This window comes from Panthera onca, chromosome E1 (genome assembly GCF_046562875.1).
Source record: "Panthera onca isolate mPanOnc1 chromosome E1, mPanOnc1 haplotype 2, whole genome shotgun sequence".
In the NCBI taxonomy this organism is placed as follows: Eukaryota; Metazoa; Chordata; class Mammalia; order Carnivora; family Felidae; genus Panthera; species Panthera onca.
The window spans coordinates 33,814,211-33,832,180 of record NC_138352.1 but is presented as its reverse complement, the minus strand read 5'-3'; the positions used below and the strand labels follow the sequence as shown (position 1 = coordinate 33,832,180).

Genomic DNA, 17,970 nt, shown 5'->3' with positions numbered 1-17,970 from the left:
GGGTGAACATTTAAACTCAGAAGGGAAAAAAAAAAAAAATCCTCCCAAGAGTAAGGGGAATCAGTGTGGAGGAAATGGTGACCTGTTTCTGAAGAAGGCACTCCACTGAGGTTATTTTACAGACCCACTGGGAGGTGACGTACCCTGCCCTGACTTTCTTCAATGAAATCAGCCCTTCTCTACTCTGGTGGCTGCAGGCTGGTGTAGATCATGAGTGTGGAAGGAAGCATCTTACCGTAAAACCAATAGACAGCAACTGCTTCTATAAGTACAACGGTGAGCACTGCAGGGCCTGTGGCATATTCCTCCAGCAGCTTTACCACGTACGCCCCTCCCTGGAAACGACATCATGATCCTGAGTGCGGGCCCTCTGAGGCACTACCTTCTCTTTACGATTAAAGCCAAAAGCAGCTTCTTAACTTAGGATAATTCTAGAAAAGTCCCACCTTGGACCTAATATAAATATCCCAGAGCCTGCCTCTTGGACTGACCCTCACTGTATGGGCCAGATTTCATCCCATCAGACGCCTCTTCCTGTCCTATGGAGCACTCTCTCCTTGTTTTTTATCCCACTAAGTTTTAAGAGACAAACTCAAGAGAGCCCCTGGATCTTTTTTTCAACTTTCTTCAATTTACTGAATACCTACTGTGTACTCTACCCTAAAGAATCCTCGTCCCTCAGGGCGCCTGGGTGGCAAGTGACCAACTCTTGATTTTGGCTCAGGTCATGGTCTCACGGTTCATGAATTTGAGCCTGAGGTCACTGCCACTGACAGTGCAGAGCCTACTTGGAATTCTCCCTCTCTTTCTCTCTCTCTCTGCCCCTCCCATGGACTCACTCTCTCTAAGTAAAATAAATTTTTAAAAAATCTAAAAAAAAAAGAATCTTGGTTCCTGAAGACTGAACCTGGGAGAGTTTGTAATACCAGACCCACTGAACACAGTGGCCATGGGTTTGCCTTCTATCTTAACTCACAAATCCTTTGGATCCTCCTCAGGGCCCCACCACCCTGACAAAGCTACCAGAGCCACTGGGGTCATAGCTTGAAGATTCAGATCTTCAAAATCTGCCTTATGTCGGGAGGACACAAGCCTAGGATGCCTGTGGGCCCTGATTACATTTTACAATATGTGCTTCAGCTACAAAAAAGAAAAAAAAAAAAAAATCATAGGAGAGAGGGTCTGACTTCCTCACCACTGCAAATTCCCTGGAGGAGACAGGGTGACATGACAAACATGAGATGCCAGCCTTCAGATATTCTGCATATGAGGACATCACGGCAATAATCCCATGAAAGCAGCCCTAAAGACTGGAAGAACAAATCTTAGTTTTTCTCCAGATACCCTGCCAAGCCTGAAATCTAAATTGGGTCTAATGTAAAATGCTAAGACCTCCAGATACCATGCACAGATTCTACAAACAGATGCTGCCAGAAACAACTTTTCTTCTTATCCTTGGTGACATTTTAACAGCAGTGACAACCCCTCTTACTTTAGGCCAAAGCCAGGGCACCATGTGGGGTGGAAGGAAAGGAATAGCTTCTTGTGCTGTTCCACTGCCCCGGGGTAGGCTGGCTCACAGCTGAGGGCCGTGGTACTCACAAAAGTCAGGGTGACGAGGGATCCGAAGAAGCAGGTAATGACCACGCCAAGCACAAACCACTCTCGGCGCTCGGACCAGATGTGCGGAAACTCATCTATCACAGCTGTGATCACCCCCTCCAAGCCTGCAAACTGAAAGGGACACACAAGCAGTCACAGGGGAAGCTCAGGACAAGTCTGTCACCTTTGAGGACAGTGAACAGGAGGGAGTGACCGTCAAGCTGGTCATGACCAGTTCCCCACCATACACCAGACCTCACTGGAAATATATTACCCTGTTTCACAATCTCATTTAGAACCCAACCCTAATGACATCAAGGAAAGAAAATATAGGGCCTGGACAGGACTTCTTTATGTGACGTCTCTTGGGGTAGACGCTGGTTGCACCAGAAAGGCCAACTCAAAGCTGAGACTCATTCCACCCTAATGAGTACAAGGTGCTGAGCCGAATGTGGGGCAGCAGGGTACTGAGACAAAAGAGTGACCTTGCTCTCACCTTAAATACTGCCAACTGGTTAAGGGACAGTGCCCAATAATAACAGGTCACATATGCTGAGCCCTGGCCTGTGCAGACACCTTACCCTCATTAGTCCATTATGACCCTCTAACACACTAGAGGGCCGTGAGCACCAGCAGTGAGGACTGAACAGGGGCTGAGAAAGCACCGGGAGGGAGCAGCCAAGACCGCCTGGGGTGGCCAGGATGTGAGGGGTGGGGGATAGGTGCAGCTCCCCCTCCCTCCTGCTCCCCTTCCCCCCTCCCCTTCCTCCCGCTCCCCATTCCCCTCCTCCTGTTCCTCTTCCTCCTCCTTAGAGCCAGGTTTCCCTCTCCATCCACTCACGGTGCTGTCCAGGCCCAGTGTGATTAGCATCAGGAAGAAGATGATGGCAAAGAATGTGGACGCTGGCATGTTGGCTATGGCTTCTGCATATGTGATGAAGAGGAGGCTGGGGCCTGAGATAGAGAGGGAGAGAGGAGGAGGTAGTCCCTGGGACCTGCTCTGCAAAGATGTCTCAGGGGAAAACTCAGCCATACCAGCAATTATAATTCTTTTTTTATTTTTTATGTTTGTTTATTTCAAGAGAGAGAGGGGAAGGAGCAGAGAGAAGGAGAGACAGAATCTCAAGAAGGCTCTGAACCACCAGTGCAGAGCCTGATGTGGGGCTTGAACTCAAAACTGCGAGATCATGACCCAAGATCAAGAGGCGGACGCTTAACGGACTGAGCCACACAGGCGCCCCAACAATTACAATTCTTGTCACAAGACCTTACATGTGAATTAGGCTTGGACACCTACCAAATACTTCCTCACACTCCACACCAGCTCACCAACCCATGCTGACATCCTGGGAGGCAGGCAGGGAATAGTATCCATCTTGGAAAGTGTGAACTCTCAACTAATGTGGGGAATGGAAACAAACCCAAGACCCTAAGACTAGCAAAACTGCACACAAGAATAAGTTTCCACCATATAACAACTCAGAGCTTTTTTCAGGGCCAGGACTGATATCTCTAACATTTCACAACATTTAGCTCTCTCTGATCGCTTTAGCTCCAAAACAGTCGGAGACGTGAAACTGATTTCAGAAGAGTCATAGAAGCTTTGGAATAAAGGCCTCCCGCTATTTTAAAGTCCCTTTTGATAGTGTGAGGGACTTGTCCTCAACCTCTCACGAGCTAGATAGGGGTGCCTTAGTTTGGGGTACAGGCATGATCAGAACTATGCATCAGGCCAGAGACAGAAGCATGTTGGCAAGCATGTTGGGATTCCATCCAGGAGATCCCACTGCCACTTTTTCAATATCTGTCACTCCTTTTCCATGAAAGCCTCATAATACAATAGAGTGACTGTGTCATCTACATTTTATTTTTCTCCAAGGGGAAATTCTAAGGATCATTTGCTTACTAGACTTGTACCCATCACTGGACCCAAACCTACTGGTTTAAAAAGCCCTCAGCTAAGTCATATTTCAAGCCTATGTGTGTTGAAGGCCCCAGAACTGGGTGCCAGGGGAGCTACCCCATCCCCACCAGGGTGGAGTACATGGGAGGCAATAAGTTTCCCTAAAACTTTGGAAAAATTTTAAAGGAACACTTAGAAATAATTTAAAAGTTAGATATTTGTAAAGATCCATGGAGCAGCCAAGCAGTTCAGTGAAGAGTAAGGGACGTAAATGGAACCCACATTCCCACCTGCATCTTTAGCCACCTCAGACACCTCTTCGTTCCTCATCTCTGCCATATACCCGAGCACCGTGAAGATGACAAATCCGGAAACGAAGCTCGTCATGCAGTTCACCCCACTGGTCACCAGGGCATCTCTGGAGCAGAAAACCCAAATGAACCTCAGTTCACCAAGCAGAGGGTCTAAAGAGCATCTGTCACCAGCCAAGGCAAGGACGAGCAGGCTGAGTTCACAGGGACCTCAGGCCAATCCTGGTGTCCCCTCCGCCCCTCCCAGGCCCAGCCTCTCAGACGGGAAGGTGGCTCGAAGCACAAGCTGCCGTTACCACCATGCACAGCACGGCAGAGCAGCAGGTCAGGACTGGTTTGAAGAGATGGTGCTGTTGTGAACGGGAATAACACAGACCTTTTTATTTCAAACAAGAATTGCTCGGAAACAGGGCCTGGATTGGAGTGGGAGCCAGGAGGGGGCCTTGGCCTCACATTTGTGAAGCCCTCAGATTCAGACTTTTGAAATTATGTGCAAATGAGGTTACAAGAGTGTCACAGAGATATCCTGACACTTTTAAATTAAAAAAAAATTTTTAACACTTACTTACTTTTGAGAGACATAGAGCCCCAGTGGGGGAGGGGCAGAGAGAGACGGAGACACAGAATCCGGAGCAGGCTCCAGGCTCTGAGCTGGGGCCCGACTTGGGGCTCAAACTCACAAACCATGAGCCAAAGTCAGATGCCACTGAGGTGCCCCAATATCTTGACACTTTTAAAAGAACACCTCATCATACAACTTCAGGCAGGGGTCCCAATGCAATGCCACATTGCTTAGGGTACTTGTGAATTCCTTTTTAAGAATAAAAGAATTCATTAATTATCTTATGAACAAGCACAATTAGAGTGCTGGACACTGCCATCTGTGGTGGAACATTAAAAAAAAAGTTAACTCTAAAGATGATGAGTGGGGGCGCCTGGGTGGCTCAGTCAGTTGAGCATCTGACTCTTGGTTTTGGCTCAGGTCATGATCTCACAGTTTGTGGGATGGAGCCCTGTGTCAGGCTCTGCACTGACAGCATGGAGCCTGCTTGGGATTCTCTCTCCCTCTCACTCTACTCCCCTGCTCATCTCTCTCTCTCTCAAAAAAAGTAAATAAACATTAAAAAATAAATAAATAAAGATGATGAGTGATACTGAAATCATAATTGGTACAACACTCACTGTTTAGTCCAAATTTCTGATTTTGCCCCCAAAATTATGGCATTTTGTATTGGTCAAAATAGTCCAATCATCATACTTTTGTGCATATGTACATAAGGAAATTATCACATTACAACTGTTGTTCAACACATTAATAAGTGAAATCTAAATATTTAATATATGTTGCAATTTTTGTAAACCTGCTTTGGCATTTCTTTATTTTTTTTTGATATACAGAGACTTAAAAAACGGAAGTGGCCTGGGGCTCCTCTCAATCTCTGAATGGTCTGGGTGAGGCTTCGACCCCAGGGGGTGCTCTGGCCACAAGGGAACTGGTCAGGGATCTGTGACACACCTGAGCCCAGCCAGGCTTGAAGCCATTAGTTCGATCCCCTTCCTCCTGGCCAGCTGACTTATGCTCACCCCACTTTCAGGCTTTACTTGGGGTGGGGGGCAGATACTCACTGATAACAGTTGTTGTTGAATTTGTTGTAGCTAGCGAAAGCCAGTAAGACCCCAAAGCCAGGACCAAGAGAGAAGAAGATCTGTGCGGCAGCATCCACCCACACCTGGAAGGCAGCAGAGGTGGGGGTGAGGGCTGGGCCCCGGGCCTGTACTCTGGCTTCCAGCTGGCTACGTGCAAAGTGAAAACCCAGCTCTCAAAGCTCATGCCAGGGATGACCACATACCAAGTGCCAACAAATGTGGTTTCTCCTCCTAACATTGAAGCACAAACCAATCTACTGGTCTCAACTCTATTTTTCATGCTTCTATTTCTGACTTAAAGCACGACTGCAGACTTGCCATTGAACCCAAATTTCAATAGTTGTCCCTACTCGGGGGGACTAGCTTCAGTTAGTAAAATGACAGACAGGGGCACATCGTTTTCCTCATGATCTTACCCCTGTCTCCAGGAGTTTCTGCCAGTTGGGTTTCAAGTAGAAGAGAATACCCCTCCAGGCTCCGGGGAGGGTGGCGCCTCTTACCAGCAGGACTGAAAGGATGATGTAAGGGAAGGTGGCTGTCACCCACACCACCTGTAAAGAAAGGGGTAGAAACACAGGTTGTCAGCATGTGGTTGTTTGTATCTTTTATTCTCGAAAATCTCCAAGGAAGGAGATGTACCTCTTCTTTTCTGTAACTATAGAAGGCAGGGTGGCGTTGCAGAAATATCAGCAGCTTTAGAATCAGTCAGTGATCTGATTCACAGCTTGCCAATACTACCACAAACCCACTTCCCAGCCGTCATATGGGAAAACACCTAGCAAAAGATGATAAAGTAGCCAGTGTACATAAAGCACTGATCATGGCTCATCATGGGTTTTCAATAAATTATTGTCACTATTAATAATTGTGACACTACCAGTGGGTTAAAAGAATTTTTTAAAAATCACATAATGGTTCCTGGGATTGGCCCGTTTCTGGAAATTTTTTTAACACGTATCCGGTAAAGAGAAACTGAGCATCATAAATTGTGTTTGGTGTTGAAGGAAACATTGTCCCTCTGTCTATAGCGGTCCAGGCTACTGAGTTCTGAGTTTGAATCCTCTGGAGCCCCTTGGCAGGCCTGGGTCAGCAGCCAGAGTCCTCCTCACCTTGCCAGACGTTTTGACACCTTTCCAGATGCTGAAGTAGATCACAGTGAAGATCAGCATGATGCAGAGAGCGAGCTGCCAGCTGATGCCCCCCAGGTCCTGAAGTCCCTTAGACCGATGGATCTGCAGGATGTGGCGCCTGGAGACAGCGAGAAAGAAAGGCCCATGAAACGGCCTGAGCAGTAAGCTGAGGATACCACCTGCAACACCTCCAGGGGGGTCCAGAGAAGAAACAGACACCACGCTGCAAGGACCAAGCAGTCGCTAGGCCTCAGGAAGCGCTGGGTCTGCGGGTCCTGATGGACAGGGCAGTACATTCAGCCCACAGACCCTAGAAGAGCACGCAGCTCCCAAGGTGGACTTCCAGGCTGGGGCAGCATCTGTATGTGTGGGTAGCATCTTCTCCACCCCAAAATTACTCTCTCCTGGGCCACAGCTGCCTGAAATTCCAGCATTAAAGAATACTACCCACCCCAGGCATCTTCTTCCAAAGGATAGATTCCACTTGTGAAGTGAACACATGAAACCAGAAACCCTGGATGGTTTTAAACTATTGAAGCAACGGGAGGCTCTGATTCCATGACAACAGAATGAGAGCAGGGCCCAGGAGGAAGGGCGGTTTTGACACAGGCGAGTAAGTTTGTAATGTGAATGAAGGAATCACCCTGGGCACATTGGGACCGCCTGGCCTGGCACATCAGGAAGGAGGGGGCAGGGTTGCTTGGGTCTGTTATATGTCCGACTCTTGGTTTCGGCTCAGGTCATGATCTCACAGTGGAGCCCACATCGGGCTCTGTGCTGAGTGTGCATTCTGTCTCTCTCACTCTCCCTCTGCCCCTCCCCTGTGCTCACTTTCTCTCTCTCTCTCTCTCTCAAAATAAATAAATAGGGGTGCCTGGGTAGCTCAGTCTATTTTGTGTCCGACTCTTGGTTTCCTCTCAGGTCATGATCTCATGGCTCATTGGTTCAAGCCCCAAGTCAGACTCTGTGCTGACAGCGTGGAGCCTGCTTGGGATTCTCTGTCTCCCTCTCTATCTGCCCCTCCCCTGCTCTCTCTCTCCCCCTCTCTCTTTCAAAATAAACATTTAAAAATCAACAAACATTTAAAAAAGCATTTAAAAAAAGCAAAAAAAAGAAAGGGGGATATCACAAAGGGCCAGATTAGGGAGGACTCAAAGCAGAGTCTCCCAGCTCCAAACCTGCCAGGGGCGCCCTGCCACTCCCTCACTTACATTTACTCACCCCGCCCTAAGAGCTTCATCCCTCAGAAATCTGTCAGGAAAGAGGTGAAGCACCCCTGGCCCCTGCCTCCCTCCTAAGACGCCAACCCCCAGGGGTGTGGCCTGCTTCTAACAGACCACCCCCTCACTTACATGCACTTACGTGTAAAATTCTTCTGCAGGGGACGTTGAGTGGAGCGTCCAGGTGACGTTGTCCTCGGAGAAGTAGTTGGTGCAGTTGCCAGTGTTCCAGGAGTTCTTGCAGCTGGTCCAGGGCAGCTGGTCCGTGAAGGAGGAGATGAGGTAGTAGAGCGCCCAGGCCATGATGGTGTTGTAGTAGGAAGCGATGTAGAAGGCAATGATGCAGATGGCATACCCAATCCCTGGGAGAGACGGGAAGGGAGGCCAAGTCTCAAGGACAGCCCAATGGTGAAAGATGGCCCCGGGTCACCGGAGGGCCCTGCGGCTCAGGTGAGGGAGAAAGGTGGGGCTGCCATTCACTTCATTCCCCAAGACTCTGGGAGGCCGCAGAAAGGTGGCAATGTGGTAAATTCCTTAGATGTTTTTTGCAAGATTACACATTTTAGAAACTAGGTGCGTGTGCTGTTAATGCTTTAAACGTTTTTTTCTATTTCGTTTGCCTGAAAAAATATTTTTATTTCAGTGTAGTTGACACACAATGTTACATTAGTTTCAGATGTACAACAGAATGACTGGACAAGTCTGTATGTTATACTGTGCCCAGCACAAGTGTAGCTGCCGCCTGTCACCACACGACGCGATTACAGCACCGTTGCCTGTACTCCCTATGCTGTGCCTTTTATCCCTGTGACTTACTCTTTCCGTAACTGGAAGCCTGTATCTCCCACTCCCCTTCACCCATTTGGCCCATCCCCCCACCCCCTTTCCTTCTGGCAACCATCAGTTTATTCTCTTTACTTACAGGTCTGTTAGGTTTACTTTTGTTTATTTATAAGTTTACTTTTATTTATTGATAAGTAAAATGTTTACTTTACTTTTATTATTTTTTTAAGTTTATTTTTTTTAGTAATCTCTACATCCAATGTGGGGCTGGAACTCATGACCCCGAGATCAAGTGTCACATGCTCCACCAGACACCCAGGTTTACTTTTTTTTATATAACATTTTTGAAAGTTTATTTATTTATTTTGAGAGAGAGCGCGTGCACGTGAGCAGGGGAGGGGCAGAGAGAGAGGGTGAGAGAGAGAATCCCAAGCAGGTTCCACATAGAGAGCCCCATGTGGGGCTCAAACTCACGAACCATGAGATCACAACCTGAGCCGAAACCAAGAGTCACTTAACTGACTGAGTCACCCAGGTGACCCCTCCAGGCATACTTTTAATTGCCATTTATTGTTTCCCTTTAACAATCTCATACCACTTAAATAGTCAAAAACTTCATTACTCAACTTATCTCCCAGAGATACCTGAAGGCCTAATTGATTCCAGAAGAGGGTCCCTAGCTTCCATATGTGGACAGAAATCACCTCTGCCCTGCAGGACCCACTCATACACCCACCCACTTAAGCCTTCCAGTTACCTTTGAAAATTGGGCAGATTTTCCTCCATATCGAAATGCATCCGTTTCGGTGGTATTGGCCTAGTGCGAGCTCCATGTAGAAGAGCGGGATCCCCCCAAAAACAGCCATGATGGTGTAGGGTAGGAGGAACGCTCCTGCGACAGATGAAAGACAATTTTATTCCCTGCCCACGTCCCTCCCAGGACAGCCCTACTGACTGGGCTCACACCAAGATTCACAGGGCCACCTGAGGCTCGAGTGTCATGAAGCCATGGTGTGCCGAGGGACCTCACATTGTGCCCCCCCCCCGCCCCCCCGCTCTTAGTGCTCTACCAGAGCGCCACAGTGAACGGGGGTTTCAGGGAGTGCACGAAGGAGGCAGAGAGTGCGTGGAAAGGAAGCTGGACTTGGGACTCAACAGACCAGGTCCCAGAATTAGTCCCACTTCTAACCACCGGGAGGACCCTGAGCCACCTCTCCCCTCTGAACCTTTATTTTCCCTCCCCTATAAAAATGACAGAGTCGAGGGGTGCCTGGGTGGCTCAGTCAGTTGAGAGTCCGATTTCGGCTCAGGTCATGATGTCACGGTTTGTGAGTTTGAGCCCCGTATCGGACTCTGTGCTGACAGCTCAGAGCCTGGAGCCTGCTTCAGATTCTGTGTCTCCCTCTCTCTGCCCCACCTCCATTCACACTCTCTCTGTGTGTGTCTCTCTTTCTCAAAAGTAAATAAAAACATTAAAAAAAATTTTTTTTAAATGACAGGGTTCAGGTGGGCTGAGCTTCCCCAATCCAGCCACACGTAATAATCACCGGTGAGCTTAAGAACACACACCCACCATCCCCCTGAAGCAGAAATTCCAGATATGGTGTAAGACAAAAACTCTTAAGCTGCTCAAGTGATTCTGATGCAGCTGGTACACAGAGCGGAGTTCGAGACCCTTGGGACAGAACACCCATGACAACCCGTACAACAGTGGCAACAATCACCAAATTAGTATTTTTGTTCATCCGTACGTACTATCCCTGGCTCCAGATACTTGCTATTGATATTTGGTTGTAATTCCATAATTCTGCTGTGCCGGAATGCTCCCCTCCGGGCCACCTTTGCAGATGTGGCTGAAAAGGGTAGTTCGTCACAGAATGAGGAAGTGTGGGGTTGTTGTGTCACTGGAGATGCTGGTGTATCTTGGTTCTCATGGCTGACGCAGAATGTGGAAAACCTAGGTGGCGACTGCTCACCTGCAGCCTGAGTTTTAGCCCACAGGGTGGGTCAGCGGTGATTTTCCCTGATAATGTTCTCTCCCGTAAAGTGCTCTGAACTCAGAAACCTGAAGTCAGTGCAACTCAGAAAGGTCCCACCTGACTTAGAATCATGCTGGGTAAATCTGGCTTGAGAATAAGAACCACGTTGTGTTCTCAGGATGGCATCTGTCCAGCTTTATAGTGGGGAATTGATGTAGAAGAAACGTCACCAGTGACCCAACCCCTTATATAAAGCTCAGGCTAAAGGTGAGCCCTTGCAGGCTGGAGATAAGGTGACTCCAACTTCTGCTCCTCCCAGGCAGGGGGTGCTGGCCTTCCCCAGCCCCCACTCCACCCCTCACCCCTGAACTGCCTTTGCAGCTGCAAGGACCAAGGTCCTTAAAAAATGTGGCAAATCCTGGCCACTCTGCATCAGGCCATCGGAAATGAGGAAGGACACTAATGAATTCTCCCCCAAACCTTGTTTTAGCTGCCCTACCAAATCAGAGTCCAGAGCTTCTGTCAAAATAAAGATTGACTGATTTGACCTCCATTTCTCGTCCTTTTCCCACTTTGATAGCAAGTCCATTGTCAACACAGAGGCCCCATACCTACTCACTCTTCTCCACTCTCCTCTTTGGGGCTCCCATATCCATGCCTCCAGTCAGCTACTGGTTTTGATAATCTACAAGTTAACTGCTCTGAAGGTAGAAGGAGGAATAAGAAGTAGTCTCTAGCCTCAAAAATGCAGCACAAAAATGTAGACATATCCATGTATGATTTAGGTTAGCAGCAATGCCATGCTGTGGCTGGGTTCAGCTCTAGATCATGCTCAGATTCTAACTCCAGACTCTGGACCTGGGCTGACACCCTTCTCTGACCCGGGAGGGCCTGGGACCCTGGAGCCACTTCCCAACGTTTCCTTACACAGACGTAACCTCTCTGGACTCGCTGCAAGAGTGCAGCTTGGATGATGCAGGGATGAGAAGGGGGCTCTGCCACAAACGACGCACTAAGGAGGCTGAAAGCCTGGCGAGGTTGGGTTTGGGAGAGCTTTTACCCAACTTCATAACCCAGAGAGCCCCAGACATGCTGACTTAGCATTTTGGCTTCCTGGGGACTTGTCTTTTGGACTAGCTTGAAAGTCTGAGCAATCATGTTCCCAGATTCCTCAGTTAAGACAGAAAAGACATGATTTCTGTTCTGGCCTCCCAAGAGGATTTACAGACCATCCCTCGGACACAGCCTCTGCTCGTAGCCCATGATACTGACCCCCTCCATTCTGGTAACATATGTAAGGAAAGCGCCAGACGTTGCCCAGGTCCACGGCATAGCCAATGACCGAGAGGAGGAAATCCATCTTCTTGCCCCAGGTCTCCCGTTCCCCTCGATGAGCCTCAGCCACTAGGGAGGTGGTGGCAGCCGGAATGGAGTGCTGAGTGTCATCTTCTGCACCAGGGCTTGGAACTGCTGAGTACCCATTGGAGATTTGGCCAGACTCCACCTTATCCTCGGGGACAGGCACACCCTTCTGTAGAACTCCATTTTCCTGACAATCGTCTTTATCCTTACAGGCTGACAGCTCCTTCTGGGAATTTAAGGGCGTGGTATCCATCCTGCTGGCTAGGAGATGATACTGACACCCATCTGCCGAGGACCCGAACCGAATCCTCAGTGCTCAGATGCGTGGGTCTCCTCAGAGCTTTATACCAATGGGATTGAGAGCTCTGTTGGAAAGGCACAGACAGCACGGAATTATGCATTTTACTCATCTTTGGTATTAACATCAACAAACATCTTAAACTGCATTAACCAATGGGATTACAAATGCCTCTGTCAAGCATGAAACGTTCTGTCTGCTGTAGGATAGTCAATAAAATCAACTACAGTTTTCAACCTACATGAGGTATCAAAGCACAATCAAGTAATTTGGGAAGGAAAAACCAAAACAACAAAACAAACAAAATAGACAGCAAGTCACCAAGGTCTTGCACAGGCTCTATTTAAGAACAAAGTACTGACATCACTCTGAGGGGCTGGAATTGCATCCTGGGGTTTACCAGTAACTCGGAAGAGTGTGAGAAGAGGGCTTGCTTCAACAAAGCTTCGCAGAGCACTTACCTTGTCCTGGACGCGGCGCTGGGAAAAGAATAACAAAGAAAGAAGCGGTTTTTGCCTGCAAATAGGTTAGGACAATCCTCTCCGTCTTTTAAGCTGAACATGCCATATGTTTTATATAAATTGTAAGTATGACTTTGAAAGGAAAAGAGCAAAGGCACGAGGTGAAAAGGCCACCCTGTGGGAGGCACCACTAGCTCCTTAGCTCTGGGCTTGTTCACTCTTCCTGCAGCCCAGCTCTTAGAGATGCCAGCTGCTTCTGGCTGTGTCCAGGCCATCAGCGCTCCGCTGTTCACGTTGTGCCTCTACAAGTCCGACAGGCTTGAAGCGGCGCCACTGCTCACCATTTATTCTGCCTGCCTCTCCTAAGGTGAGTCCACCTGTTACTTCGCAGCCGTGGGCAGGTGGGATCACTTCTCCCCTAGGCCGGAAGAGCCAGGGAGAACAGCATGCAGGGTAGAGATGCCAGCATGACTGGTGTCTCTGTCCCCAAGCGCCTCGGTGGAGAGGGCTGGCCGGGAACTCGGCACCACCATATCCCTGCCGGGGGCCGAGGTGTAGAGAAGTCAGCTCGGCAATCCAGATCGAGGCCTCACACGTCAAACATGGGGTAGAAATCTGAGCCCTTTTGGACTTTAAACCTATGACCTGTTATAAAGTAGTACGGAGCCAAGACCTTCCATCTAACTTCATTTCATCTGGGCCTGAACTTTTCAAGTTCTTGAAATGGTCTGGGACTTGAAACACATTTCTGCTTAGCTCAGGTCACTTTCTACCTTTCTAGATGCCTGGTATCACTATTCACAACTGAAAAGATCTGATATTACCCCTTCAGAGCCAACAGTTGGAGGATGGCTAGAAATTGGTAACTAATAAAAATGGCTGAGTATGTCTCCTACCTACTTGGGGCTTTCAGGGACTAGAACTTAACTATCCACATGTGGGAACGTGAAGACGAAAATGTAGTGAAAAATTAGAACACAAAGTAGTAGATTCACACCGATGACGACATACCTAAATACTGGCAAGGATTAGAAATGAACACGAGAGGATGCAAGTAATTAGCGTTTTGTGTTCATTGGGTTCTTTTTTCTGTAAAGTAGAAAATTTTAAAGGGATTGATTGTTGCCAAAAATATTACAGCAACAAGAGAGAAACCAGCTCCATAGATCTAGGGTGTGTGTGTGTGTGTGTGTGGATGGGGGTGGGTGTCTTGGGTTCTCCCCTATCCAGCTACTCGGTCCCTACCCCCTGACCCTATCCGGGGCTCACGGATGCAAACACCACTCACCGAAGAACATGAATTTCTGACCAAGAGTGTTCTAGGTAAAACCCCATTTGGCTCATCTTGACGCTGTTCTCCAGCCTCTCCCTGTCCGCTTCTCTGGACTTTTAAAATTAACCACACATTCTCTCATCCACCATAAGTAACCATGTACCAGGCTGAGGGATTTTTTTGAAGGTTCATTTTTTTCCCCAGGTCCCCTGGTTGGCTCAGTTATTTAAGCGTCCAGCTCTTGGTTTTGGCTCAGGTCATGATCTTACAGTTCATCGGATCAAGCCCCACATCAGGCTCTGCACTGACAGTGTGGAGCCTGCTTGAGATTTTCCCTCTACCTCTCTTTCTGCCCTTCCCCACTTCCGTCCCTCCACCCCTCTCTCTCTCAAAAATAAATAAGTAAATAAACTTATTTAAAAAAATAAAGTTCTTGGGGCACCTGGGTGGCTCAGTCGGTTAAGTGTCTAACTTTGGCTCACGTCATGATCTCACGGTCCGTGGGTTCGAGCCCGCGTTGGGCTCTGTGCTGACAGCTCAGAGCCTGGAGACTGCTTTGGATGCTGTGTCTCCCTCTCTCTCTGCTCTTCCCCCACTCATGCTCTGTCTCTGTCTCAAAAATAAATAAACATTAAAGAAAATTTTTTTTAATAGAAAAATAAAATAAATTAAAGTTCTTTTTTTTTCAAGAGAAAGATGATGAGGTGTCAGTGTATTTAAACACACAGCTAAATTAAACCTGAACTTTGTGGTCCCTGGCTGTGTTGTTTGAAGAAGGTCTCTGTACTTCCCTTTGGCCTATATCAATGCTGTGTTCTCCACATTAAATACTGAAGAACTTGAAGATCAGATGACAGAGATAAAGAACTTTACCATGTGCAGCCAGATGATACTCAACAAACAAAGCCAGCCCATCACTGAGATTCCTTTTTCCCCCAACTTCAAAATTGTACCCCAAATTTTCTGCAGGAACTTCTTCCTATCTTTAATACTCCTCTAGTTTCAATGCTCCTCTAGTTTAAACTGCCACTCATGGCACCTGGCTGGCTCAGTCGGTGGAGTGTGTGACTCTTGATCTTGGGGTCATGAGTTTGAGCCCTACCGTTGGGTGTAGAGGTTACTTAAAACAAAACAAAACAAAACAAAACAAAAAACTGCAGCTCAAAGATCTTCCTCTGGCGCATCCACCACGGTCTATGGGACGGAAACATCACCCATCTCCGAAGAATACAGTGGCAGAGGGAATACACACTTTGCCATCCTAGCAACTCTGTCGCCTTTCTGATGTGAGAGTCAAGTGATTTGTTCTAGATTTCATGTAATCTCTCCCTTGGGGCATTCTGCAGGGGAGCTGGAAGACGTGTGTGTGTTAGTGAACTTTTTTGGACAATGTATGTTCTTCAGTACCTTCCCCTAAGGCAACCAATCTTGATTTCTTGGCATCTGTCATGAGCAGCTTCTAGACAAATAACGTGCTCTCTATTTTTGTTCTGAGCATTACAAAGATCTTGTTTCCTGAAATATCCCCCCGCACTTTTTTTTAATTGCATCAACAGCCTGAAATGGTTCAAGTTGTAAGAAAGCCTGTTAAGAGCGATCCATGACTTCAGGTGGTCTCTCTGTCCACCCAGCTCTGCTTTCTAGGGTTCTTCTATTGTGCTTGCACCCCCAATCACTTATGTGCAAACATAAGTTACAGCCACCCAAAGCCACCAGACAGGTGGGAGATGCACATCTCCTTTTCTTCAATTCATTCCTCTGCCTCTCCCAATTGGAAGAAGCTCCTCCCAGTTACTCACCCAGTTGGCCAGGAGAAGATGGCCTGGCCTGGACCCCCTTCTGCCTGCAGGATGCTCCTACTTGTGGGTCCCACTCTCCCTTCATACTTTTCTGATTCGACAGAGCACTGGCCACCCTTTTCTACTGAGATCAGCAGGTAACAGTTGAGAGCAAGCCACCCGGGAACACAGAAGTAAGAGTTAAGAATATTGGTTTCTAAGAATGTTCCCTTAAAAGCTTTCTTTTTACAAGATATTTTTATCCTGCTGGGTAGAGATTGCAAACGAGGTCAATATGACAGCTGTGACCTCCACTCAGTAGCCTTTGAGTTTCTCCGTGGCCAGAAAAAGCCCCAGAAGCCCTTCCTCTGCACCTCGAATGTGTGCCCTTGTGCCAGGCTGAGCAGGTGACAGGCTGTGGGTGGTGCCACATAACCCCAGTCCTCAGTGGGATGACAACCTCACATGCAGGACTCTCATCCCCATCTCTGCACACGGGCAGCACAACGGTGTCATTGACAGGCTGGCAGTCAACTTTCTGCTCACACCCTGCTTCCTCCCAGCCTAGAGGGGGGGCTAATTCACTCCACCTCCCCAACTCTACCCCAGTATAAAAGGGATTGTTTCCATTTAAACTTCTTCTGATCAAATCTCTATTCCTCTTTTCACAAACTCTGTCTCTGTAGCCAGGGGAACCAGTATGTGAACAAGTGTGTAATTATAGTGATTAGTCATGAAACCACCCAGACCTTTGGAAATGTCCATGACCCTACTTGTCTGTTTGACATACATCAGCACATTCTAAGCAGAAACACTATAGAAATGTTGTACTTTGACTTCACTTGTGGAGATCAAAGTGAGTTCATTTCTCAGGACGCTCAGTTTTCATTTCCAAAAACAAAACAAAACAAAACAAAACCCAATGTGAATTATGGGTTTACCACTGAGATAAGATTAATTATAGGTCATATAGCCAAGTGGCAATTTGCATTCACTATTCAGAGAGAGAGTCTGAAGTTCCCAAGACACCTCCCGAGGGTGACAGGAAAGCTCTGGTGTCTATTTATACGAGGGTGACAGGAAAGCTCTGGGCCGGCATGGAGCCAGGCCCTCTGCCACACAGCAACACTAATTCTACAAAGACACACCGTGTGCCTAGTACATGCTAGGCTCTTCGAGGCAAGGCAGCCACTGTCCTGCCTTCACGGAGCTCACGGCACAAGGCCAAAATCTGACTGTGGGAGAAACGGTACTTCTGTCTAAGGAGGGAGAGGCGGGCGCTGCTCCACAGTGCTGCTGTGCACCCTTCTGTAAACAGAGGTTTCTGCCGACCTGATGCAGCATGTTGAGATGCCTCACACTGCCAGCTCCAAGGTGCCCTCAGATTTTCAAAGCCCTTCTTTTGTTCCTTTGTGCAGCTTCTGTCCCAGAACCCCAGACTGCAGTCAGTTCTGGCTCACAGTCTCCACACTGTAAGACGGTGGTTTGTATTTGTATCTGCAGGGACTCCTGGCTCACCTTACAAACAAAACAGACTTCAGGATGTGAATGGAGACAGCAGGGAAAACCTGCTTGTTTCTGGACAAAGGGGGTAGACATGAACTCCACTATCCCAACCAAAGAATTCCTTATGTGAGACAGTCGGACAGTTTAATTTTCTGGAGAGGAATTAAATAGTCTAAAACCAGGGTGCCTGGGTGGCTCAGTTGGTTAAGCCTCCGACTTTGGCTCAGGTCATGATCTTGCGGTTCATGAGTTCAAGCCCCACATCAGGCCGTCTGCTCTCAGAGCAGAGCCTGGAGCCTGCTTCAGATTCTGTGTGTGTGTGTGTGTCTCTCTCTGCCCCTACCCTGCTGGCACTCTCTCTCTCTCTCTCTCTCTCTCTCTCTCTCTCAAAAATAAACATTTAATAAATAGTCTAAAATCCTTAGGGCTGTTTGAGCCAGTTACCATGAGAAAGGACAAGGGTCTCTGTCCAGAACTTTCCCTGCCTGGGACAGAGTAGCTGTGAACTTCTCTTTAATAAAAGAAATGGATTTGGCATAGGTAGGCATAAATAGCCCTCCTTTAGTGAACATGAGTGGCTGAGCCTAGACTAACCACCGTCATGAGGCATCACATAACATTTCTTGTGTCCACACCTCATGGCTCTCCTGTGGAATCCGCAGTGGAATCCCAGATCCACCACTTACTGGCAATGTGACTTGGGGCAGGTCACTTAAC

At 47.9% G+C, this 17,970-nt stretch overlaps 1 protein-coding gene across 5 annotated transcripts in view; it reads right to left on the bottom strand.

The window, feature by feature from the left end:
- SLC6A4 (solute carrier family 6 member 4) overlaps positions 1–17,970 on the bottom strand; it is a 47,899-nt gene that overhangs the window by 13,244 nt on the left and 16,685 nt on the right. For all 5 annotated transcript variants that reach the window (XM_081791197.1, XM_081791196.1, XM_081791199.1 and 2 more), the window contains 10 exons: positions 11,848–12,302; positions 9,354–9,488; positions 7,956–8,175; positions 6,573–6,711; positions 5,880–6,014; positions 5,443–5,546; positions 3,796–3,923; positions 2,444–2,556; positions 1,603–1,734; positions 236–335 (listed from right to left, as the gene is read on the bottom strand). In XM_081791197.1, the coding sequence (XP_081647323.1) occupies positions 236–335; positions 1,603–1,734; positions 2,444–2,556; positions 3,796–3,923; positions 5,443–5,546; positions 5,880–6,014; positions 6,573–6,711; positions 7,956–8,175; positions 9,354–9,488; positions 11,848–12,190 (1,549 nt within the window). In that variant the 5' untranslated portion in view covers positions 12,191–12,302. The remainder of the gene's footprint in view (positions 1–235; positions 336–1,602; positions 1,735–2,443; positions 2,557–3,795; positions 3,924–5,442; positions 5,547–5,879; positions 6,015–6,572; positions 6,712–7,955; positions 8,176–9,353; positions 9,489–11,847; positions 12,303–17,970) is intronic.